Source organism: Chaetura pelagica, unplaced genomic scaffold, assembly GCF_000747805.2.
Source record: "Chaetura pelagica isolate M959 unplaced genomic scaffold, ChaPel_1.0 scaffold71, whole genome shotgun sequence".
Lineage (NCBI taxonomy): Eukaryota > Metazoa > Chordata > Aves > Apodiformes > Apodidae > Chaetura > Chaetura pelagica.
Window position 1 is genome coordinate 3339325 of NW_009952435.1, and position 25171 is coordinate 3364495.

Consider the following 25171-nt stretch of genomic DNA (forward strand, 5'->3'; position numbering starts at 1 on the left):
CCCTGCCCGCTCCCCCCTGCCCGCTGCCGCCCGCTGGCCCCTCCTGCCTCCCCCGGCCACCGCTCCCCTGCTTTCTGCCCGCTGTTCCCTCTCGGCGCTCCCCGCCGGCGGTGCGATCGGGGAGGGTGCTGGCAGAGTGCCCCTCCGTGGACCCACACCACTCGTACGCACTGATCAGGAAGGGAGGGAAGGAATAAACAAGCAGGAAAGAAACAAAACATCACAAACTTACAAGCTCCCAATACACAAAATGCACAGTCTGTCAGTTTAGCTCGATGACTGGCAATCACCGACTGGTGGGGGTGGGAGGGCAGTAGAAGGGACACTAAGGAATATAAAGATAGTAGCTTTTCTAAGTATCTGTTGCCAAGCACAAACATAAGGGTAAAAGAATTACCACTGGTAGAGTGTATTGCTAATCCCACCGGCTCCAGGTTATCTGGGAAAAATGAGAGGGGAGGAGATGGCAAGCAGTATTTCTTTCGTATCATAACACACTCTGTAACAGTACATAACAGAAAGCAGCACTGCAAGGTCTTTCCATAGTTTCCACTTCTTGAAACACAGGTTTTATTTACTACATTATTTGTCTGTAGCTCGCCTCGCTTGTCTATCACATTTCACTATGTTGCATGATTTTAAAGTGAATGATACAAAAAGATGAGAAGGAAGCTAAAGAAATACTGAAGCCCTGGACTACGTCCATCAGGATTAGTTTTTAAACCTTAGAAGTGGTTTAGTGAAATGCATAGACCCTATTTGCTAAGGGGCTGGGATAAAAAGGTGAAGGTTAGTTCTAGAAAGTGTCTGCCACGACTGAGAAACAGAAGGTGTGTTGTTTCTCAGTCTGATTATGGAAGCAGATGTTCTCAGAAAGAGTAACGAACTCAGGTAAAGCCTTTGAAATGGGCATTTAAATGAGTGGTCATAACCCACACCTCAGAAGAGTGCCCAACGGCTCCTCCAGCTGTGGAAGGTTTAACAATTTACACACTTCCAGCTCAGCCCTACCAAATAAATAAATAAGTAATAAATAAATAATTAATTAAATCAGTCTGGGGTTTTTTTCCCTCTTCCAAACTGGTCTTGCACAAAATCCCTCAGTGAGTCTGGTGAAATACTGCATTCTGCTCAAGGGTATTTGAACCTAATTACATGAAACCTTCCTAGCCCATGGGAGTGAGCAGGGGGGTCTACAGCATTTCCATTAGCAGAGCTTAGAGTGTATAGAAGGTGGATTTGTGCATTAGGGAGGAAAGGCATACTTGGGTGGGAGAGAAACCAGGTTGCTAATATGTGGGGAAACTAGAAAATCAGAAAAGAGAGGGAATGAGAAAAAGAAAACAGAGTAATAAGAAAGGAAAAAAAAACAACAAACCACAACAAAACAAAACACCAAACAGAGAAGAAAAAAAAAAAAAAAAAAAGCAGTGCAAAAAGCAGAGAATAAACAGTTAGTAGTTAAGAAGAGATCTCAACATGTTATGTATCTGTTTTGCAGCAAAATTCACTGAGTTTCCCCGAAATGTCACAGCCACTGAAGGGCAGAATGTGGAGATGTCTTGTGCTTTTCAAAGTGGCTCCACTTCGGTGTACCTGGAAATCCAGTGGTGGTTTCTGCGGGCAGCTGAGGACCAAGAGGCTGCAGCTGAGGTGACAGGCACTCAGGTACTGATCCCCTGCCATCAGGTCTGCAAACCACCTGGGAATGCCACAGGAGAAGGGATGGAAAGGAAGGGAGAGAAGGGCAGAAATTAGAAGGCGGAGAGGGAGGGAGTGAAGGGAGGTTCTGGACCTCGCCAGGGACTGAATTTTGACCACAAAATAACAGTGCAAGAACCTGGAGAGAAAAATTCCCACCTTAAGGGATGGTGCCTTTGGTGCCTGTCACTCTCAGGATACACTTAGGGACACATTCACAAAATCACATGGATTTCAAAAGCCCCCATTTTTTTTTTTCTTCTTCTTTATTTCTCTCTCTCATTTTCCCTTTGGAAAGCAGCTGTTCAGAGACTGCTCCTTGAAGGGAGTCTTGTCTTTCCCAAATGGCAGGGGCCTACACGTGCCCTCCAATGTACAGCTGGTGCAGCAAGGCTGGTGGCAGCACGATCTCCGCGTGCAGCTGCCACGGGAGGGCACACACCGGGAGGGAGGGAGGGGGGGAGGGAGGGATGGATGGAGTGGGGGAAGGGGGAGAGCCGGGGAGGAAAGAATGACTCAGAGCAGCAAACAAACAAATAAATAAATACATGATACAACAGCGCAGAGAGGGCAACTTCCACTTAACACCGCCATCCAGGGACTCTGCTCCCCTCCTCTGCTGCCACCTCCGTTCCGGTCGCCCGGAAAAGCCTCTCCCGCCGGTGGGGAGGGCGGCAGGGCAGGTCCGTGGGGCGGCGGGGCTGCCCCGCTCCGGGGGTGCCCGGTGCCCGCTGTGCCCGGCGCGGCCTGCAGGGGGCAGGCGCGGCGCGCCGCTCGGGGGCTGCGGGAGGCACCGGGGGGCCCGGCGGGGGCCGAGGGGCGGGGACCCGCGGAGAGCCTGGCGGGCGAGGGCCGGACACCCACGCTGCTTTCCCCTCAGGTGGAGCTGCTGCCCGAGCGGGACCTGGACAGCGACGGCACCAAGATCAGCGTAAGTGTCTCCGCAAGGCGCGGGCAGCCCCCGCCAGCCCCGCGGGTCCCTGGGCAGCCGGAGCTCAGCCCGGGCTCTGCCCACGGCCGCCCCGGGGCTGGCACGGCGGAACGCGGCTGGGCTGCTCCCTGCCCGCTCATCCCCTCCCCTTCCGCGCCTCGGCTGAAGCGGGAAGTGTTAGCCAGGCGGTGCCGGGACGGCCGTGCCCCCCCAGCCTGCCCCCCGGGGGAGCCCTGCGCGGGGAGGCATCGGCAAGCGAGGCACAGACCTTCGGCGGACTCTGATTCCAGCCCGTGAAAAAGACAGCCTGCACCCATCCTTGCATTTAGTGTTTCCACGTGCCCTCAGCCACAGCTGAGTCTTGTGTTAGCTCCCCGTAGCTGATGTTAAGGCTGAAATTTGGCTGTGAAGCTGCATGTTCCTTCAGTGGGCTGTGCAAAGATGTGATTTCCCAGGTTCGGGTCTGCTGACAGAAAGAGAAAACAAAAAATCACCAATGTCTAGGGACAAGACCTCTGTGTTGGGAGTAATCTCCACTCTTGGCCACTGAGTCTCTCTCTTAGGAAACTGGGTTCTGACACCAGAGTTACCAATCTGCCATTGGGAGGTTAAACCAGAACATTATCCCAACAAAATTATGAGCAACATTGTGCCAACCCTTGCCTAGGGAAAGGATGCCCTGGACTCAGACCCCCCTCCTTCAGGGTCCCGAGGAATGTATGGTGGGGTCATGGTGTGGTGCTCACTGCAGTGAACGGACACAGATACTTAGTGCTGCATGAATATTCCTCAACAGCTGAAAGGGGGCTTCCCTTTTTCAGTCACCAAGTGCCACCAAGGCTATAAGCAAGGCTGTAGGCAACAGCAGAGCTTGAAACAGCAGCAGATAGAGGTGAATCATCTCTGCTGCTTTATGATGCCTGTAAGTAGCTAACCATCAGGTCAAAGTGCTAAGTGCCTTGTATTCAAAATGATACATATTCTAGCCCTACTTAAATTTCTTATGAAACTTCACAGAGTACACTATAAATGATTTGTGTCATGGACCATATCTTCAGTTACATTTGTAGACTGTCTTACGAATGAGACACGTGGTCTTTGGATACTAGTCCACTAGACATAGTGCTAGCAGCCAATTTATTCCTTATCAGTATTGGCTCATTTAAAATCCTTGTAGTAATCCATAAGATTTGTGACAAGCATGTAAAGCTTGTCCCATCTTTCAAGTTAAAAGTCTTTCTCTCATCATGTATGATAATAATTCACAAAAAAAGCATCTTTATAAGCTTGCAAAAAATCCCAATTTTATATATGCAATAAAAAAGTGAACATTAGGTTGACAGTCAAAATACACTTGTTACAAATGTAGCCTTCCTTTTTTTTTTTTTTTTTTCCCTATATTGAAGGCACCCATAGAGCCTCCATTAGTACTACTGGAAAGTATCTTCATGAAGAGGAGAACAAATTTTTTACCTGCATTTAGTAAATTATTTAAAGAAATGGTAAAATATACTAAACATGTTTTTAAACTGTCTTGAAATACACTGTTTCCAATGGTTTTAAATTATAATCAGGCATAAATGGAAAGCATCCATACATGCTGATTGCAGCAATATCTAAATTTCAAATGCAAACCCCAAACCAAATTCTATTTTTCATTATTTGTGTGCAATACTCTTAACTTTGCAGATACTGCATGGGAGCAAATGAAGGCAGAATAGAACCCACAGATCCTCCTTCCATTCATATGAAACTTCTTTAATCCTTTGGCTGAATGTGAGCTGTTCAGTGGAGATATATTATTATTATTGAATATGGTTTAAATAACTACCCAGCATATTATGTGTAATCAATATTGCATATGTTATGCCTGAAAGTATGCAATCCATACTTCCAACTCAGTTTGCCAAGTATAAATTCAGTGCTGAATACAACAGAACCAACTGCAAAGTCCATCCAGTACCTTAAAGCAATAATGTATTCACAAGTATTGCTCTTCAATTTATTGAGCTGGCAGAATAGGTGCTTTGACAATGCTGGTGACTACAGCATGCCAAGCTATCAGGAACAATATGTTGTATAATCAACAATAACACCTGCCCAGTTTCAATCTAACAGTTTTCCATTTTTGTGATCTATGATATATTTATCATCCTGATGTTTCCTCACTGTCTGTCACTGATAGGACACAAAGCACCATTTGCATCCATTTTATGTAGTGGTGAAAGTAAACCAGGTCCAGTTGTTCTTCAAAGCTGAAATTTTCTGTACCACTGAATCCTTTTTAACTGGCTTCCTGTGGGGCAACAGATATTAATCCAGATAGAGAATAATAGCCAGTTAATTAAAGATAGACTCTCTAAAGTGATGAACATACAGAAAATAATTTGTGTTACCTTTCCTAATGCCTCTTAATACCTATCACACATTTCTGGATGCATAATTTACTCCTGTGTTTTAATTATTCAATGCCAAAATATGCTATGTTACTCTCAGATATTAAAAGCAATTAAAAATAAATTGGGAGTCTTATTTCAGCTGACAACTTTAAAAATTATCTTGAATACGTGCTACTTGAGTATGTGCTGCAGAAATTATATGTGACTTTCAATAAGTACAAACTTATATAAATGAGAAAAAAAGGAACTACCTGACACAAAATGTGTACAGAAAGTACTAAGGGTTTGGACATGCCTGAAGGAGACAAACTGAATGTCAAATATTCAGTTTCAATGTAGTGAAGATTACAAGTTAATCTAATAAATTCTTATTCAAGAAGTTTAAATATTGGCAAATGTCTCCAACAAAATTGTTAATGAACTAGTTAAAAAAAGTTAATTATTCCATAAAGCCAGCTAACTGGAAAAGTTTAACTAATGAAGTACACAGATATTAGGTTTATGTAAGAAAGCTCATTAGCAATTCTCATTATCTGAAACAATTCATTGGAATGAACAGGGTAGTTTGGGTTGTTTGTCCAACCAGGCCAGGTTGTTGGGTTGTTTGTTGGTTGAGACCAATTAACATTTCAGGGCACACGATCTAAACAGTTTTGGAAAGAAGATGTCAGACATCCTCATGGATACAAATAATCATACTCATTCTTGATGCAACTTCCCTGCAGTAAGCACAATCACACCACTGATCAATTTGGTGCTTGACTTCTCTGGACAGGCTCTACATCAGTAGAGTCTTCCCAGAGAAAGAATAATACCTGAAAAGATGTTTTTGGTTTTTTTTCTGGCATATTTGCAGACAGTGAAAGTACAAGGGAATGACATCTCCCACAAGCTGCAGATTTCAAAAGTAAGAAAAAAGGATGAAGGCTTGTATGAGTGCAGGGTGACCGATGCCAACTATGGAGACCTTCAGGAATACAAGGCCCAGGCATTTCTCAAAGTCAATGCTAACAGCCACTCTCGGCGAATGCAAGCCTTTGAGGCATCTCCAATGTGGTTACAAGACATGAAACCTCGCAAAAACATCTCAGCAGCTGTTCCAAGTAGTATCCATAACTCTGCCAATCAGCGTGTGCGTGCCACATCCATCCCTGAAGCAGCAGCCAAAATCCCCAAACAAAGTCCACAATCAGGTATGGTAAAGCATTTTGAGCTTTCATGTGATTGCTTACCAGCATGCAAAAGGAGGCTAAGTCAACAAGGTAACCAGGAATTGTGACTAGGAGGAGTGTGGTGCTCATATATTCCACCTTCTTTCTGGCTCTATTCCTCCTGCTCTCTCCTTATTTCCTAAAAGCTGAAGAGTAAGTTTCTGGGCAGAAGAAGGAAAAAGCCTTAAATTCCTATACATGGATTTTACCTCTACTGGTTTTATCCACCTAAGTTTAGCTCTCTAATTGAAGCTTAGATTTTCCCTGTAGCATGTGGAGGGTGGGCAAAGGGGCATGTCAGTGAATGACTCTGCTCATTTTAAGATGGCTGTGCATGATTAATTAAATAAAACACCCACCAGGAGTGTTTCTTCCTAAGTTACACCAGTCGCCTAACTTACATATCTCTAACATTTGGTGAAATTAATCTGCTTTTAGTATTGATCTTATCTTCATAAGGAACTTGACTTCAAAATCTAAACAGACCTTAGATACACCAGATGGTTTCTCCATGTGTGAGATTTAGAACAGCTACTATACATTTTGATTGGGATATTCTGTACAGCACTGTTCAAGTAACCTATAACGAATATGTCTGATTCTGCTCTGATACTGTAAAATTCACAGTTATGCAAAGACATGTGAATATACAGGAGGTGCAGCTGTTGCCCACTGCATGATGGCACTACAGGGATGGACAGGATAAAAAATTTGGACATATTTAACTGATCAAAAATTCTCTGGAAAACAAACTTTGCAAGTTTAAGGGTTTCTGGGTTACTTCTGTTCACACTGAGGGCCCAGTGTAAGGCAAGAGGTAACAATCTAGCTTAAATATTTATAATGGAAGCTAACCTAGTACATTCTGATGCATCATTTTTCTCCTAGCAAATGCCATGCCATCAAAATCAAAACTGGGAATTCAGGAAATTCCACAGCATATCTATTGTGAAATTGCTTTCATCTTACAGGCATATTATTAGGAAAACATTTTGATAAGCAAATTTAATTACAGGTGGTAAAAATATGATTATTCATATGAGTATTCTTATTGCTGTTAGAAAAGATGATGCACGTACTACAACAATTTTACCTCTCTGTATGTTTTTTGAAAATGTATTTAAAAGTTACCTTCAGTTCTCTATCTCTGAAGTGAAGCCACTTTCATTTTTTAGCACTTCCAGAAAACCTGAAAGTTATTAGGAAAAAAAAAAGAATTCAGTTGAATTAAATTCATAATTTCACCTTAGCTTTCCTTTCGGATAAATTTATATATTGCCTATTTTCCACTGTACTCACAGATTTCAAAGTAGCAGATTTGACCATAAAGTGAAAATGCTGGTTTCTGTTCCGTTCTATGTTAAATTAATGTAGTAGTCACAAATTTACGAAGAATGTAGCTAAAGACTACACTGCTTTGCAGCCAACACGTGCACACAACTAATCCACTAAATATCTTTAGATATGTAATTGAATCTGTAATGTTTTTGTCTTCAGTCCATCTTTAGTGCCTGATTACTGGACATTTGTTATTTGAGAGCTAGTTGGTTATAACATGGAAGGTCCCTATAAAAAAACCAAAGGTAAAAGCACAGAAATAAACAAACGAACCAAATAAAAATCCCCAACTACCCAACCCCCCCCAAAAAAAAATAGAATAACTTAATCTTTATTTTTTTCTTTGAGTAAAGATTACTCAGATCAAGTATAGACAATCCAAATAATAAAAAACTTAAAAATTAAACAGATTAAAATATAACCCATTTTATGAAGTCGTTTTGTTTTTTTTAATGATGAAGCACAGATTAATGCTGTATGCATCAGACATGAAACTCATTTATTGGAGCAACAAACAGTGTACTAAGAATCCGTTAGGCTTAATTTCAATTTAACAGTCACTTGCTACAGAGTAATTACTGGTGAAAGTTTGATGAACAGCAGTTAACTCCTGAGAAACCATATTTACTTTTATTTACTTGTGAAAATCTGGGCCTGATTTTCCAGCTCTGGTATGATTCTATTTTCCCTTTTACACTCACTCTCTATCAATAAAAATACCCATGTGAGCACAAGGAAGAAGAGCTTTGAGCTCTGTGCAACGTTGAGGAGCAACTTCAGATGAAGAAAGGGAGACATCAGTTGTGAGACCTCAGAAAAGCAGAAAGGAGGTGTCATAGATAGCGATAGTCTTTTTATGATACCAAATCAACACAATCTCATACTGTCAGATGAAAAAATCTAGCCTTCTTAAAAATCATGCCAACTCCGTATGCATGCACAAGACTGCTGTGTGGTTAAATTACATGTAAGCAATGTATATCCAGCCTAGAGCACTGAAATGTGGTTGAATACAAATTTATTGTTATTAACCACTTTTGTATTTGAAAGACATGGGGATGATTTTGATTAATTTGTTCATACTGAGTGGTACATCGACTTCATTACTATTTGAAGAGAGAAGTTCTGTTAACCATAGGTAATTGTATCAAATTTTATCCAATATTAGAGAGCCAGTGTATAGTTACTGGCAAGAAAGAAATTTTACTGTCATGCTCACAGACTGTTGTGAAATACATTTACAGCAAGAGGGAAACATGACACTGCAAAATTATTGGGAAATCTGCATACAGCTATTTTTTAAGAGCTCAGTAACTAATATAAGAAAGATTGACTCTGATTAATATTTTTTCCACAACATTTTTTTTGAAAGGTAGATAGCACTCTACTTAACTCCTTCTATCCTGAAGCACACTACAGAATTTAATTTATTTCTTAACAATAGATATTTAGTAGGTTGCTATAGAAAAGCAGTCACTGCCATTTTAAAATATCAGCATTTCTTAACTGAACAGATACTTTTGTCATTCTTCTCTTTAACTCAATAGTGAGAGTTTCTGTTATAACTATGAGGGATCTATATAGCCAGGGCTGAGAAATGGAAGTGATACAAGGCCCATTCAGCATTTTACACTGCTCTGAATAATGTTATGTGAGTGTAAAAATATGTTTGTTATTGTTAGTGTAATGAAGATTCAATATAGGAAGAAAGAGCTAAAGAGAACATCTCCCACAGGCAATCTTCAGATAATATACTGAAAAGCACTAAACATCTACCTCAAAGTCAAAAAAAGTCAGGAAGACAAAAGTCGGCACTAATACAGCTTGACCCTTTCGTTTCATATTCATGGGCTGCAGCAAATGAAGTATGCCATCACAGCCTAACAATAATATGACAGGCTAATCTGGGTATGTCCAGAAAATGTCCAATGTAGATAGAGTGACAGACACATTTTTTTCTGCATACTTTGTAACAATGTATCTTAGTCCAAAGAGAAAAGTACAGAGGTATCACTGGGCCTTGTAACTTTAAGCAGTGTTGTAATTAAACCAGGTCCAAGAGCTTAATTCAGGTAAAAGGAAGCTAAATAACCTACAGGCTGCACCAAGTCTCACTGTTTAATGGATATAAAACTAGACAAATTCTTCTACCTGCATTCAAGTGACTCGATATTTATTACAACACAAAGGGCTGCAGAATTTGATGTGCCGTGAATGTGTATATGCCCAAAATTCTTCCTTTTCTGCCAGTGCTCTGTTAAGGCACTCAAAGCCACTAGTTGCTTTTCAGAAGCAAGAAGACCAGGCTCAGAGGACTCAAGAGGGCATAGCTAAAAGAAGAAGTGATGTTGGGTCCATTTTATGACTGCTTACATAAAGACTCTGCACACATCTAGTAACTTCTTGTTCTTTCCTGAAATAACAAATTCAACTAACTACCTAGCTGCATGTCTAAACCATTTTGATGATATTGCAGTGAGTGATTTGAATAGGAGCACAAAGGAGAAGGTGGTACTTAACTAAGACAGAATGACCCGGATTCTTGGCATCATAAATCACACTGAGAGGCTGATCATCAGGCATGAATGCAAAAGAAGATGAAAACATATTTCTTTAGTCTGTTGGTACTGATAAACTGCTGACATTCCTTCCAGTCTCCATTTTTATCTACAGAATCCAGGAATCTTATATTATCCACCTATTGAAAGCACAAAATTTATGCCCGATTTTAATATTCTGGCATATAAAACAACTTTCTTGTTTTGTTTTGTTTTCTTTTATGTTACATTGCTTCTTAAAGTGAAGGGACAAAAAGTGTGCTGTAGCCTCCACCATGGCACAGTCAACATAAATGCTTTCTTCACTAAGAGAAAGACTGGCTTTTGCAGCCACTGGTTTAGAAAGTCAGTACCCATAAGATTAGGATGCATTAACCATTACTGTGATTGTTGTACAGCAGAAATTAAAGTCTTTGTTTCCTTAAGACTACATTAAAGCAAAAGGCAAATGAGAGTTTAGTTCTGAACCTTATTCAACAATTGTCAAAAATTTCTGCAAAAGGATGATGCAAGTACTATTCAATTTTACTCCTGTATATGCTACATTCTCTGTTTTTACATTGATCTTCACTTTGGTTCTTCCTTCCTGAAATGAAATCACTCCATATTTATTTTTTTTTTAACTTCTCTGAAATAATGGAAAAGAATTTGTAATGATGCCCCATTGCCATTGGCAATTGCTGGTACTACACCACTGTCAACTTTCTACTCATTTCTTTTCCTCTTAAAAAAAACAGAATTTCAGGAACTAAGAAAAGAAAGCACTTACCAACCAATGTGTTCATTTTCATTTCTACAAGTTTTAACAGCTGTTCAATCCCACATGCTCATGATAGATTGAGAACTGGATATGCTTAATTTCAAATATATCATATCTGAAATCAGAGTTATAATTTTATCTTGAGTCATAGAAGAAAATCATGGTTATCTTAGATTTGTTGAGGTAATCATGGATTCTGTCCTTAAACATACAATATCTAAACTGTAGCTTATATTTTTGTAAAAGAGTGGGTATTTGGAGAGAAATGTTAAATACTTAGCTGATCACAAGCAGGGGTAAGAGAAAATTTGAGAAAGTAATGGCAGATTAGAAACATCTTGCTAAAGGAAGGGGGGCTCCATGGCAGATTTCTACTTTCAGTATTCACACAGAGCCTGAACTACTCTTGAGCAGTTACTTTTTCAGGTACCATCCAGGTTACATACATGAAAACATGGAAAACTGTTTTTGGATGCTGCACCAACTATTTGCCTTCTATGAAGCTAATACAGAAACACTGATGGTGACACCACAGGAACTAAATGCACAAAGTTTAAGAAACTCATTTTGCCCTTTCTCCATCTACATTGTTGTTTATCTATACACAAATATACTGAGATCTTCCCTTTACTTCTAGTAACCTTACCAATATATTTCACTGTTCATGTGCCATTGCTATGTATGCTCTTAATCACATCTTTTCTTCTAGGTATTTAAAAATAAACCTTTTAGACTCACCTCACATTTAGAATAGAACAAAAATATAAAGATTGGGTAGGGGATCCTACAGGAGTTCCCTGGGTGTCAGAATTACACTAATTCTGTTCTACATGCCTGACTACATAACTCTTTGGTAATTAACCACTGGAAAGATTGCAGATGGGCCAAACAGTAAATATAGAGAAGAAAATAAAGGAAAAAAAGGAAAACAGAGGCAGAAAAAAGCTGTTTATTAGTTGCTTGTCAGCTCACTCAAATTGCTTTTCATTGCCACACAACAGGCAGCTTGCACTAGGTCATCAGAGATTGCAGCATATGTGACAGGCCCTGCTCTTGAAATAACTGATGGGATTTCCTTGCTTCAGAACACAACTCATCTGCTACTTGACACATATACAGCAAAGCAGAGAACATTTTTGCTTGTTTCAGACAAGAAGCAGAAAGTTTTTCGTCTGTGGTGCCCTACTTTACTATGAAAATCCTTTGTATCACTTAAAAAGAATTTATAGAATTATCTGCTGGTTGGAATGGATACAACTCTGCTGAGGCCAAAATAATGGCTTTCATTTAAAATTGAAAAAAAATGTGGCTCAAGCATGAGGATGAAGATTAATTTTCTTCTACTCATGAAGTGAGAGTGAGTTACAAGAATAATCTAAGCTTTACTCAGCTTGTACCAGCTGAAGAAGTTTAGGACAGTGAAGCTGTCTGGAAGCAGAATGAAGCGAAGGAAAATACCAGAAAACTGCTATTTTCAGCTCATTCAGATTCAGGAGGAGGGGGCATTCTTTATGGTGGGTTTTGTTGCTTTACACTTTTTGTGTGCTTTTTCTTTAACCTTGATCATTTTTTTTTTTCAACTCTCCTAGTATTTTCTTGTTCTCTGGACAAGGTTTTTTCCATATGATTAACTAATTAATGAACTTCAAAGATTTTCCAGGCACATAACCTTCTTTACAGCTACAGTAATGATCAGTTAATGTTGCTTTGCTGATGATAAAGCCAGATCTTATTTGAAGAGCAGCTGATGACTGTTATGCTGGCCTTGAGAAGTGAAGACTATCCCAAGCCCCTCATTTTTCCTTATTGTGAAGAAGCTGCCATCATACTTCTCAGCAGTGCAAGTTGCTACCCTGTCTGAGTGTGGGTGTTCCAGATTGACCCATCTCACGGAAGTTTGTTTCCCCACCCACCAACTAATGCTGATCTATTGGAACAAAGCTGCCTAATGTGATGAGACGATTAAAAATGTGAAAGTTAACTGCCACAGCCAGCATTCCCACAGCCAGCTTGATCCATATGATCTGTGTGTTCACCAACAGCAACAAAAATACAGATAGCAAATCTAGATGCTACTTCTGCTTCCAGTTCTATTTCTACTGCTGTTATTCCTGCAGCTGCTGCTGTTCCCTGTGACAGTGACTGAGGCTTTTGGCCACCCAATCACACACATAGGGCCATAATGGCTATAAAAGTGATTTTTGTATGTCTACAGAAGGTAGTGTCTCCATTCCCAGTTCATTCGGTGCAGCTGAAAAAAAATAACAAACCAAACCAAAACAAAAAAAGAGATAAAAGATGTATTGTCTAGGAGCAATAATTCAATTCCATTCAAATCAATTATGAAGCTAAGAGCTAGCAGTAGGTCTCACAAAGAGCTAGGCATTAAGATGGTGCAGAGCCCTTTAATAGGATAATACTTCGGGACTATGGCAACATAGCATCTGCCTGAGACTCTGCCAAACTAACAGGTTTGATTACCAGTGTTGTACTCTGTTGAATTATTCACATGCATACAGTATGTACTGATCAGCAACCATCTTATACCTGAACAAACCTGGAAAAACATTGAATAACATTTCATTATTATGATTGACCCCACATCTCAGAACTGTAACAAGAATGGTAAAAAAAAAATCAGAAATAAAAGTAGAAAAATCAAACAATATAGAATGTGAAGGAGTCAGAATTAGTACAGGATTCAGCTGAAATACCTCAAGCTTCGTTCTGACAATCCACCATTTTTTAACTAGTGCACTGTGGTTGTAGGGGTGATAATGTTATAATATTTTTTTTTATTTCTATCAGAGTAATAGCAAAGGTGAAGGCTTTGACTTGTGAACTCTGATTTAGCTCTTACCACGTGGCAAGTTGCCACCCAAAGTCTCTCTCTTGCCCCTGTTAGAATTTATTGCCCCAAACCTGAATGGGAGAAGGAAATATGTGCCTGCTCCTCAGGTTTCCCAGTTTGGTGTTGAGCATTAAATTAAGCCTCTATGACAGCTGATAAACTAAAATATTGGGTTATTAAATTGAGATAGATTAAGATATGGCATGGGGATTGCTTGTATCACTCCTACTATTGAGGGTTTAATTTCCATAAGAGGGGGAGGTAGAGAGATGAAGGCACTATCATCTTAAACTGCTCCAGCTGAAACCATTAAGAGCTTGTAAGTCATGGCTCTTAGACAGAGGTACAGTTCTGTTAGTCAGAGGCATTGTTCTAATCTCTATAACAACTGCATTATCCACCAGGCAAACAAAGGATCAGAAGAATGGTCCCTGCCTCAAAACACTTACCATCTAGGAATCACACAGAAGAAAACAGACTCATCCACTGAGATGAGTACAGATAAATAGGAGCTTAGCTGGCTTCCATGAAAATAGCTCTTACTTAAATGATATAAATAGACTGAGAAGAGGTTGACTGTATGTCAAACATAAGCCTAAGCAGTGTCAGATGTGAAAAGCAAGAAAAGGGATTGAATATCTCATGCTGAAATATTTACCAAAAATGATAATTTTCCTTCTATGTTCTAATAACCCTCTTTGTATATGTTTTTCTTGGTATGACAGTGCTGTTGAAAATGATAGGGTAATATTAAATATCATCCCACTTAAGGTTTTTTTTTTCAGATAGGTGAAAGGATGAACAGGATGCAAAAAGCACAGGAGGAAAAAGATTAGTTCAATTCTATTTTTCTTCAAAGAAATCTCTTGTTGCAACTTTATGGTATTTTTTAAAAATCGCTCTGTTAACAGTTTCATTACAATGTGGCATAGATAAAATATACACACATTTATGTATTTTATAAAAATAACGAGCAGTGTGTGCTGGAGCCATGTGTAGTTACAACAGCAGAAGCTGGTTACTACCACAAGACACAAGAGTAATGGTGAGAGTTCCCACCTTCATTCATGATAAGGCATGACTATATGCAAGTAAATAGATGAGGATAGGTTACCACAGGACAGTAATAAAAAACCTGCATTTGTTTTGGAATCAGGCATTTCATCATATAGACAAACAGAAATGCTGAGGTTTATGTATTTTTCTGTCACACATTAAAAAAAAAGCCTAAGACATTTTAAATACATGTTTTTCAGGGATAGGATGAAAGAGAACGATGCCCAGTGCGGATAATGGCAGTTACAAAACATGTTTCCAGTAGTTCTCAAACAATATCAATTAACCAATTTGAAGCCTGCATTTGCTTGAGCTTGCCCCAATCCCCCTCAGCTTTTAACTGTTGCAGTTAACACTGGATATTGGACTGCATCTCACACTAGATTTATTTAAATAGCCAACATTGATGTTTCACAGACTATTTGCAAATACCTCTCTTAGCAACTCTTTTCCCAAAAGGTACTCTCTCACTGAAATAGAAATAGCTGAAGTCAGTGCATTACTTATACATGGGAAGAGATATTCAATGTAAAGAGAAAAAACAAAACCCAAAAAAACCACTTTAAAAATCTGCAGGCTCAAACATCAGCTAAAAGAAAGAAGAGAATTAGGATATCTGCTACAAATGGCTGATGCCCAAACATTTATACATGAGAGCCCCAGGTAGGCAGGATGTCATTCTCCAAAGAAATGGAAGTCAGTCAGGGAAGTTTGAGTATCAAGAGAAGAAATCTTCCACAGTAGTAAACATATAACGATGGAAGCAGTAATTGTTGTACAGTCATTGTTGTACAATAATTCAGAAACATCAAGAACTCACTATGGCCTTGACTGAACACATGAAATTTGAGGTAGCTGAGCACAAAAAAGTTTTAGGCTGCTAGAATGTGAAATATGTGTCTGGGTATATCTAAAGCCGAGAGGTGTGTGCCTTAGGTCAAAAACAAGTTTGAACTGTACCCCACAAATCACCTGCAGAGATAATATATCTACCCTTCATTTCACCGAATTGGTATCTAACTTACTGCTGCTTTATTATTACTTATTTCTGAGAGTATCACATGAAAATGCTAGACAACCTAAAATTTCAGAAGCTGAATTTTTGATAGGATAGTCTGTCCAGATAGCTAGGCTCACTTTCAGACAAAAATGGACTAAATAATTTTCCAAAAAGAATAAGTATTTGTACAAAACTTCGGATCACTGCTACAGAAAAGAATTACGCTCATGAAGCTGATGCAAAACTGTGTAAGGATTTCCAAATGATGCCAGTATGTAAAATATTGTGTATTCCTGTACTAATTAGCACAATTTAAACAAAGCTACATATGAAAACACTAGGAAATGCACTGATGAGTAGGGAACTTGTAAATTACAGAGTAAAGGGCATAGGATACAGCAAAAATTGCACTAGAGGTGAACTAAGCCAACTACACTATCCAGTTAATCTCTGAAAAACTGTTTGAATTCAGAAGCAATTTTGGCTGTTTCCATCAGGAGAGTCTGAAAGTCCATAAATGTTGATGAACTTCCCATTTCAGTCTTAAGTTTAGTGATCTCAGTCCTCCTTCTTGCCTGTTCAAGGTAAAAGGACAACAGAGTCAGATAATTTTGATGATCTCATTTGCATATTTTAGAATGACATTTGAGACACTTTTAGCTTCTTCATACTGCGTGGTGGCCCAATAAGGAAGTCTGGTTCTAGTCCAGGGGTTAAAGAATGAGAGATGAATAAGGGGACTTTTTGAAGAATTAAAAGGAAAGCATGACTCTCACATATGTTGCAGAGGAAGAAGAAGATTTAAATATTTCCCTAAGTATGGGTTGATGTAAAAGATCATGTAGGCAGCAGCCTGAATGTAAAATCCCATGTTTGTTTCCACCAGTGTACCTGTAATTCTACTTTTGTCCATCATGGCATTGTGAAATTGAAGAACTCATTCACAGTCCCACTCTCCTTTCTGTCTCCCTTCATACTGCTATCTGTTGTCCTTTTATAGATTTACTATGGCTTGTTCTGGACCCTTGCCTGAAGCCATGTCTCCTCAGATTCTTCCTCTCCCAAGTATTTCCATTTCAAGTTTGCTTTAGAATGTGGCTTTAGGTGTAGGTGGCAGCAAGTTAAAGACTGTGACCTGTCTTAGCCCAGAAACAGCTCCAGGAGTTCCTGTGGCTCAAACCACTGGTGGAATTCTCTCCTCTACTTAGTGTTGGAAAGTTGACACTTCTTTTGCCCCATGGCAGAACTGAACACCTTTGTTTGCCTGGGCATTTTACCTGGTGAAAGTTAGGGAATGACCCTCCATCTAGGATCCCCTCCCTCTTCCTCACCTGGTCTTCTGGGCATTACTGGCAGAAAACAAACACATAACAGATGAACAGAGCTGCACACTGGACAAAAACTCTAAGTAGACTTCAGGGAAATTCAATACATGGCCTATTCTAAATTTCCATCCGTTTAGAAGCAGTACTTTTCTTCAAAAACAAAAACAAAACCAAACCCCTAATAAATAAATAAATAAATAAATATAAATAAACTCAGACAAAATAAAAATAAAATAATATCAGAAATTCAGAACTTTTATTCTCGCATGTATGATGAATTCCCCAAAATCAACTACAGATTATAGAACCCTAAGGTTCAAATGAGGAAGGGACATCTTATGCTTGTGAAAGGGAAATTTTCTTCCTAAGTGTGGATATATATTCCAGCAGTATAGGAGAGCTATATTTAGCTGTGATATCTGCAGTTCAGAGGAATAGAAACAATAGCAATTGATAGGCCAGAGAGGAAGAATATATTTATTTAAAACCTGTGTGAGACATATTCTAATAAAATTTCAAATAAAATCAAACATACTTGATTTCATCTATCATTATGGGTGTAAAACTGAAAATGTCTGCCAGCAAATCTTATGGTTCATTAATACCCGCAGTAAAACAAAGGCAGGTATTTCATGAACTTTTACTTACTTAAACAGAAATAATGCAAAATTATGATTTCATGTGGTTCAACCAGATTTGACAAGAAGGCTATTTCAAATCTAGCACTAGTACGACAAAGCCAAGTATTGCAAAACGGCAAACCAGACAATTAAAGATGGAAAATATAAGTTCAAATGGCTGAAAAAATGAAACTGTCAAGGTTTCAACACCTCTTTGATTTCAGAAGCCAGTAGTACAACAAACTTAACTCCTGTTCAGCACAATATTAACAGAAATCCCTCCTATATATGCAGAGATATTTTGTCATCATGTAATGCATACAGAGAACACAGGATGGACATGTTTTGTGTCTGAATGTACTTCTCCTGTAGTGGTCAGCACAAAACTAGGACTCTACTGAGGTATTAGTCCTCCCTGGTGATCAATGGCTTACTAACTAAAGAAAACTCAAGGAGAACCTCACTAAACATATATGTTTAGTAAAATATTAAAGCAGTGCTGATGAAGTCACAGGTTCATTCTGTTATTTATATGAAGATATACGACTCATTGTACGCATAACTGTAAGAATTTATATTTCAGAAGCTCTGATGGGTATAGAGTTCAGAGTAGACAAGGCTTTAATGGCATGAACTACTCTTTCATGCTGTTGCACAGAAACTTAAATCATGGTAACATGCCTTTGGTAATACAACATTTGTTTACAGAATACTAAATATTTAATGGAAATCGGCTCTTCTGGATGTATGTCAGTGGGAGGAAAAAAAAGATAACACAGATATTTATATCTCACAGGAAGAATTTAACTGGATCCCAGTGGCTGATAACTCAAAACATGAGAATCCCTCACTCAGATCAAGTAGAATCTAACTAATAAGGCAGAAATAATATATGTGTACATACTACCATTCTTCTTCAAGTTTACTGTCTTTGAGGGTAACACACATGTAGCCCAACTTCGCCCAACATTCTTGACCTGCAATAAAATTTCTTTTAACTTTCATTAAGTTAATTAGAAAATAATGATAAAAAGGGCATGAAAATGAGTAAGCAATTTAGCAAATCTACATCAACAGGTTTTACTTATATTATTGCACTTACATTTCCAGCTATACTATTTAAGTCCAGGACAGAAATGTACACCCAAAACACATCTGCATGGAAACTTTGATTTGGATACTCTGTATTTTCCAGACATTTGGATTCTAACCTGAACTTCACCTCTGACATAATCTAAAAGTAGGGAAAATAAACCTCCAATTTAAACATCCTATAACTTTTAGATTCATAGTCAAAATATATGCAAATATGACAGAACAGAGAAAGAAAAAAAATAATTTAAAAGACTGCTTTCAGTTTTGCAAGTTATTCTACATTTGCAGCTTTCACTCTTCCAAAATCTCAATAAATATTTAGGTTGATGAAAGAACAAATATAGTTCTTTTACATGTCTCCAAGAAAAAAACAAACAAACAAAAAACACCAAACAAAACAAACAAGCAAAACCCAGAAAACCAACTTGAGTGTATTTAAACTCCAATTGTATTTCATAAGTTATTACTGAAAATGTACGAGTGCACCCAATAGACATATGTCACGGTATATTGCAAGTCAATTTTAGTGGGAGTTACCTGTTACTGAAAATGTATCAGTTTGGGTTAGACAGTGTTCTGGAAACTATTAAGCCAGTTAAGAAACCTGATATGACATTAGGATATACTAATTATTTCCTGAAGCCAAGCAGGGGACACTGTTTATGACAGTGATTTCTAACATTCCAAACAACCTCTTTCATCACCTAGAAGCTGAAATTGTTTTAGTTGTATTTCCCCTATTTTTTTTTTTTTCTCATGTATTTAATATTGTTTTAGCTTGTGCTCACTGCATACACACTAACCTAAATCACTTGAAAAATAAAGAAAAACAAACCTGCTGTTTACAGGACATGCAGGTAGAACATGTGATAGGAATTGGCATGAGGTTTATACAGAGACTGAACATTATAAATAAAAAATGTAATTATATGTATGCAGTGTATGACCCCTAACTTGGTTATCTAGATTGTTGTGGAAAAAAATCAAAACAAAACAAAAATCAAGGAATGCTTTGCCTGCAAATATTACGATGCTGCCTTTTCCACTGTTAAGTAGTTTGTCAAATCTATTTGGTGTCATACTTTTTCTTCCACACATTGCAGCTTTCAAATTCTCAAATTTTAATGCCATTAATTAACAAAGCTCTTAAAAAATATCTGTAAGACTCTCCTGAATATTTATCCTCACTTTCATTGTACTTATTTTGTGCAGAGGAAATGTATCTCCAACGACCTCCTTAGAATTGTCTTGAGCAGTGTATTTCTGTAGTCGAATCAAAAAAATAATAAAACAAAAGGGAATAAAATGAGTAAAAATAATTCCGTACATCATGAAATGATCTAATACTGGCAAAGGTTCTAACTCAGTTCAACTAATCTGGTTAGGGAATGAATAGCCTTTATAAAAAATCTGTCAAATGAAAAATGTTTACACCCTGCCATACTGCAATAAAACAAAAGCCAGAAATTGAACTCGACCCTTGGGCGCAAGCTTGTAAATACTGCCTGGATGAGAATAACCCACAGAAGATGCTGCAACAAATTTGCTTGTGTGTTTGCTTGTTTCTAATACAGAACAAGTGTTTTGAGAAGCCAGCAAACTATTGCAGTGTAGTACAGGTAGGCTGGCATTTTCAGATGGGCAAGAGAAAAATAGGCTTCCCACTCCTGTCTATGTTCAATAGGAACTATGCTCAGAGTTCCTCTTGAATTTCTTTGAAAATATTAATAAAGTCTTTGAGAAATGTTTCTGTTTAAAAGTTAGTATTCATTTAGAAATTAATTTCACACATGGGTAATTGAAATATCCCTGTGACTTAGAAGCTCTTGTGTGTGTGACAGAGGACTAAGTCTTTTACGGCAACTACGGTGTATGCAATGTCTTACACCAGGTGTTTACAGAAGGCAGTAGTGTTTAGAGATCGGGGATTTAGTTTAATTCCTGGTTTTGAAGGGAAAAATCTCCTAAATACAGGAACAGAAATGCTTCTTGCTACACATACAAATGTAGTTAGCAGATGCAGAGAAACATTTTGCTGATAAAAGTCTGAAAACTTAAAAATAAGTGTTTGCCTTGAGTTCTTTTTGGTTTTGTTGTTTATATTCTTGATTAGAAGATAAATATGCCTTTTGGGGCTGAAATGGAATCCAGCATTCATTTTAATATTAAATTCTTTTAAAAAATAGCTTATACATGACTAACAGATTTTTAAAAAAATAATCAGTTATTAAAAGTCCAGTATTATGGACTATTTATAGCATGATTACAATGTTATAGAACTGATGCCTGTAACCATCAATAACATTCATCCTTTTCAAATATAAAACACAGACATAAAATCTATTAATCTTGCATTAGCCTGTTATTATCGGAACATTTTTTATAGTGTCACTGAATTAAATTTATGGTTTTCACCTCAAATAATAAGTTTCAAATTCTGAGTGTAATTATTTATGATATAGTGAGTTATCAAGTCCTGAAACTTGCTACATAAGACATGTAAATACTCATGTTCTTGGTGTGCAAGCACTTCAGTTTAGTCTAGTTCTGAATATTTTTTTTATTCTGATAACATACTTAAAATATAAATTCATGTTTTTAAGAACAATGATATGTACAATTGTTTTAATAGCTTTTTTCAAAAAAAAAAAAAAAAAAAAAGGGAAAATATAATTTCTAAAAAAAACCCCACTCCAAATCTTTTAGCATTGTTTCCCCCTTGTAAATAGCACAGCCTTTTGCCTCTATATCCTCTTTTTTACAGGAAAACACTCTTTAGCCACTACGTAACTTTGTTATTAGCAGTCAATGATGTGATTCTGGAAATGATTTTGTGAAGAACACTCTGGGGTGGAAGGTGTTTGGGTTTGTTCTTTTTGGTATACGGTGTCACTGGATAACGTTGTTTAAAAAGACAGACAAGAAACAAAAGCAAAACAAAATGAAACAAAGCAAAACCTCCCTGGGACTGAAATACTTTGTATGTGTTGTTATTTGCAGTGCATGCCAAGACATTCATGGGCACCAGAGCCAACCTGGCGAGCTAATTAAATATATAAATGTATGTGTTTAAAACAGCCTTATAAGGAGCATTGGAAATCTGCAAGATGAGCGAATATCTTATAACTTCTTCCGCAGGTGCGAGGATAGCTACAAGCCATGGACTTTCTGTCCTGCTTCTTGTTTGTGGCTTTGTGAAGGGTGCTTTGCTTTAATCTAAAAGTGCTGACTTTTTCCAATATCACTTTCTCTTCTTAAAGCAAAGAGCAAATCGCCTGTAAAATCCACGGAGCGGACAGCAAAGTTGACCCTAACCTCCAACCACCACTCTGCACCCAATGTACTCTAAATCTCTACACAAGGAGCACCTTCTTCAGGAAGTACAACAAAAATACTAAATAAATAAATAAAAAATTAAAAATAAATAGAATTAAAAGAAGAGGATATCACATTTTTTTCTTGATATATCTTATTTTCTTTGGCATACCACTGATCTTTTATTTGAACAGAACTGGTGTGATGTAATCAAACATTTTGGAACCGCAAGACCTAGTTTCCTTTTCTTTCGGCAAGGAGAAGCCTCATCCTTGACTTCTCAGGGGTTGGTCATCAGTATTACAGAATTAAACATGGATGACATTTGGTTTCCTTCACTGAAAGGATTGTTCCAGCTTGGAAGCAGAGGCCAGATAATGAAACAAAAAATAGTACTGTAGTGTCAACCCAAATAAAACTCCCCAGAAGCTTTATCAAAAAGCCTGTTTTTGGGGGGCTTTGGGGGGATTTTTTGCATGAGAAATAGGGAGGAGAAAAGAAATTCCAAAAAGCAGATAAGCAGACTACAGGACGTTGTTTCTGGAAAACAAATTAGGACAAATGATATCTTTCCTTTGAGTTATATGGGTTCATGATTATTATTATTCCCCTGTGGGTTGTTTTTTTCCTGTCTTTTTTTAAATTTGTTTCTCGATGGTGGCAACTACTGACTTAGGCCAACCCCTGATGATTGCGTGGAGGTTTATATATACACATCCCTTTTTTTGGTGTGTGTTCTATATTTCAGTGTGTTTTCTCTAATTTTGCAACTCCTGTATATGCAAAACTAACTTAAATTCTGTAAATTGCTTACAGTCTGTGTGATATAACTTCAGAGTAGACATACTTTGGTCCTCACGCAAGCCAGTTTTTAGTATTATCTATATGTCGTGCCACCAATAGACATCTTGATTTCCTTTTTGACAAAACATCACTTCTTAGTTTGTAATTCAGTATTGTGTGGATTTTGTAATACATACTTTCACTTCCACCGGTTTGACCCCTTTCAGCCTTCTGTTTACTCTGTAAATGCACATTAAAATTTGTTATGGTCTCTAGACAATGAATTACTTTAGTTTTGTGTATGTTGTGTTGGAGTTCAAATGCTGAAAGCTCTTTTAATTTGTGATGTTTATAAAGGATGAAGCACTTTGATCATTAGAGATTGTAAAATGCAGGTGTGCGGTGAAATGCTCCATGTGTGTAAATGCAGGTTTTCAGTCAAATACTGCATGTAAAAGAAGGTTAGAAGGGGAAAAGAGAGAAATAAAGCAAAATATGACTTAAAAAAAATTATTTTAGTAAAGAGTTTTAGGAAAGCGAATTTATTACACTGATAAACTATATTCGTATCACAGTTCCTTCTACATGGCCAAAGAAGCATCTTTGCTTTTTCTGGAAGCAGATTGTCATTCTTCATTGATATTCTTAATTAAAATACTTTGTGAACTGAATGTGAGAATTTTGCTCTTGAATGAAGTAATATGCATTACATGAATTGCATTAATTAATGCAGGAAGGAAAAATTGCTACCATTTGCAGCTGCAATCAGAAGGTTTTTTTTCTTATTCTCCTCCTTCCACTGATGCTGAACAATCCACACCCTTTAATTTATCTGTTCAGACAATCATGTATACCACATGCTTGTTCTGATCTATTTACAGTAGTGTTAAGTAGCTGCAGTGTGGTCAGCTGTGTGATTTCTCCTCATTTTTTAAGTAATGTAGTGGGAAAAAAGAAAAAAGTATGTTTAATATGTCACCAATCCATGGTCTACAGGCCTAACATTTTCTTTCCAAATGCCCATAAATCCAAAGTCTTCCCCCATTAATTTCAAGGAGAAAGAATAAATAGTAGCATAAAATCAAAAGGTAACACACTAATGTTTTAGCAGAGGATAACATATTTGTGTGGATCTTGTTTCCCTTAACCATATATTCTGTACTATAAACTTGATTTGGAAGAGTCAGTCATTCTTTGGTTTTAGAAAAGTCTTAGCAGTAATAAAGACAGTAGAAGTTTGCTTTAATACATGCAAATTAGGAATAACTTACATGAGAAAAAAGGGAAAAAAAATTATTTCAACATAAAATCAATAACTCCTCTAGGAATATTGTGTAGTTAAAAAGTTTTGCTCCCTAGTAGCAACAGGTTCTCATTCTACTAAAAAGAAAATAGAAACAATACCCGTTTAAGTGTTCTGAATCAAAACTAATATTACGGATCAAGGAGGAAGTAAATTTAAAAAGAGCCAGAGCTTTTTTAAGTCTCACTTTTTGAACACACCTGTGGAACCAAACTTTCAGAGCTTTGGAGGAATGGCTACATTTTTCCATGAAGTAGGTATCTTTGATTGGATGCTGTGATAACCTCCTGTTGTAGTTCAGAAACTTGTTTCCATTGGTCTTAACTGGAACCAAATGCTCATCATCACACAATCCATATGTTTATTGTATACATATCTCTTGTATGAATAATTCATGTATGCAGATAGTCATATAGAAAACCTGCAGTGATATATGGTATCTTTCATAAGTAATTTAGCCTCAAATTGTTAAAGTTAGCCTCCAATTACTACGTTAAACTGTATTTTGCTTTATGCTGTTAGCTGGTATAAATCACCATATACTAGGAAGTAAGATTAAAGAACCAGCTGAAATTAAAAGCAGAATTCTAGACTGCTCAGACTAGTGTGATACAGCAACTCAGAAGAGATTACCAAGTAAAATGCAATATTTTATCTGATATTGTTCTTCAACAATGTAAGGCAAAAAATTGACTTTTGAAAAGCCTTTAAATCTTGCATAAGATGTGAAGGGGATAGATTAGTTGTCTTCCCATACCCCTCTCCAAGAAGATAAACCCAGATTCTTCAAATAAGTCTGGTCCAGCTGTTTTGGTTGCAGATCTAGAGCCTAGCTTTACAGTTTCTACCAAGCTGTGTGGATACAGTACCAACATCTAACAGGAGCAAGTATTCCCTTTCTAAATTCTATGCTGTGTCTTAACAG

General features: G+C 37.7%; 1 protein-coding gene across 2 annotated transcripts in view; it reads left to right on the forward strand.

Annotated features, from left to right (window-relative positions):
* VSTM2A (V-set and transmembrane domain containing 2A) overlaps positions 1-22553 on the forward strand; it is a 24559-nt gene extending 2006 nt beyond the window's left edge. Inside the window, exons 2-5 of one of the 2 annotated variants that reach the window (XM_010008352.1) lie at positions 1502-1668; positions 2582-2632; positions 5888-6224; positions 22106-22553. In XM_010008352.1, coding sequence (XP_010006654.1) covers positions 1502-1668; positions 2582-2632; positions 5888-6224; positions 22106-22194 — 644 coding nt within the window. In that variant the 3' untranslated portion in view covers positions 22195-22553. Of the gene's footprint in view, positions 1-1501; positions 1669-2581; positions 2633-5887; positions 6225-21983 lie in introns of both variants that reach the window. The other variant, XM_010008353.1, reaches the window with a different exon arrangement.
* The last annotated feature ends 2618 nt before the right edge of the window (positions 22554-25171 follow it).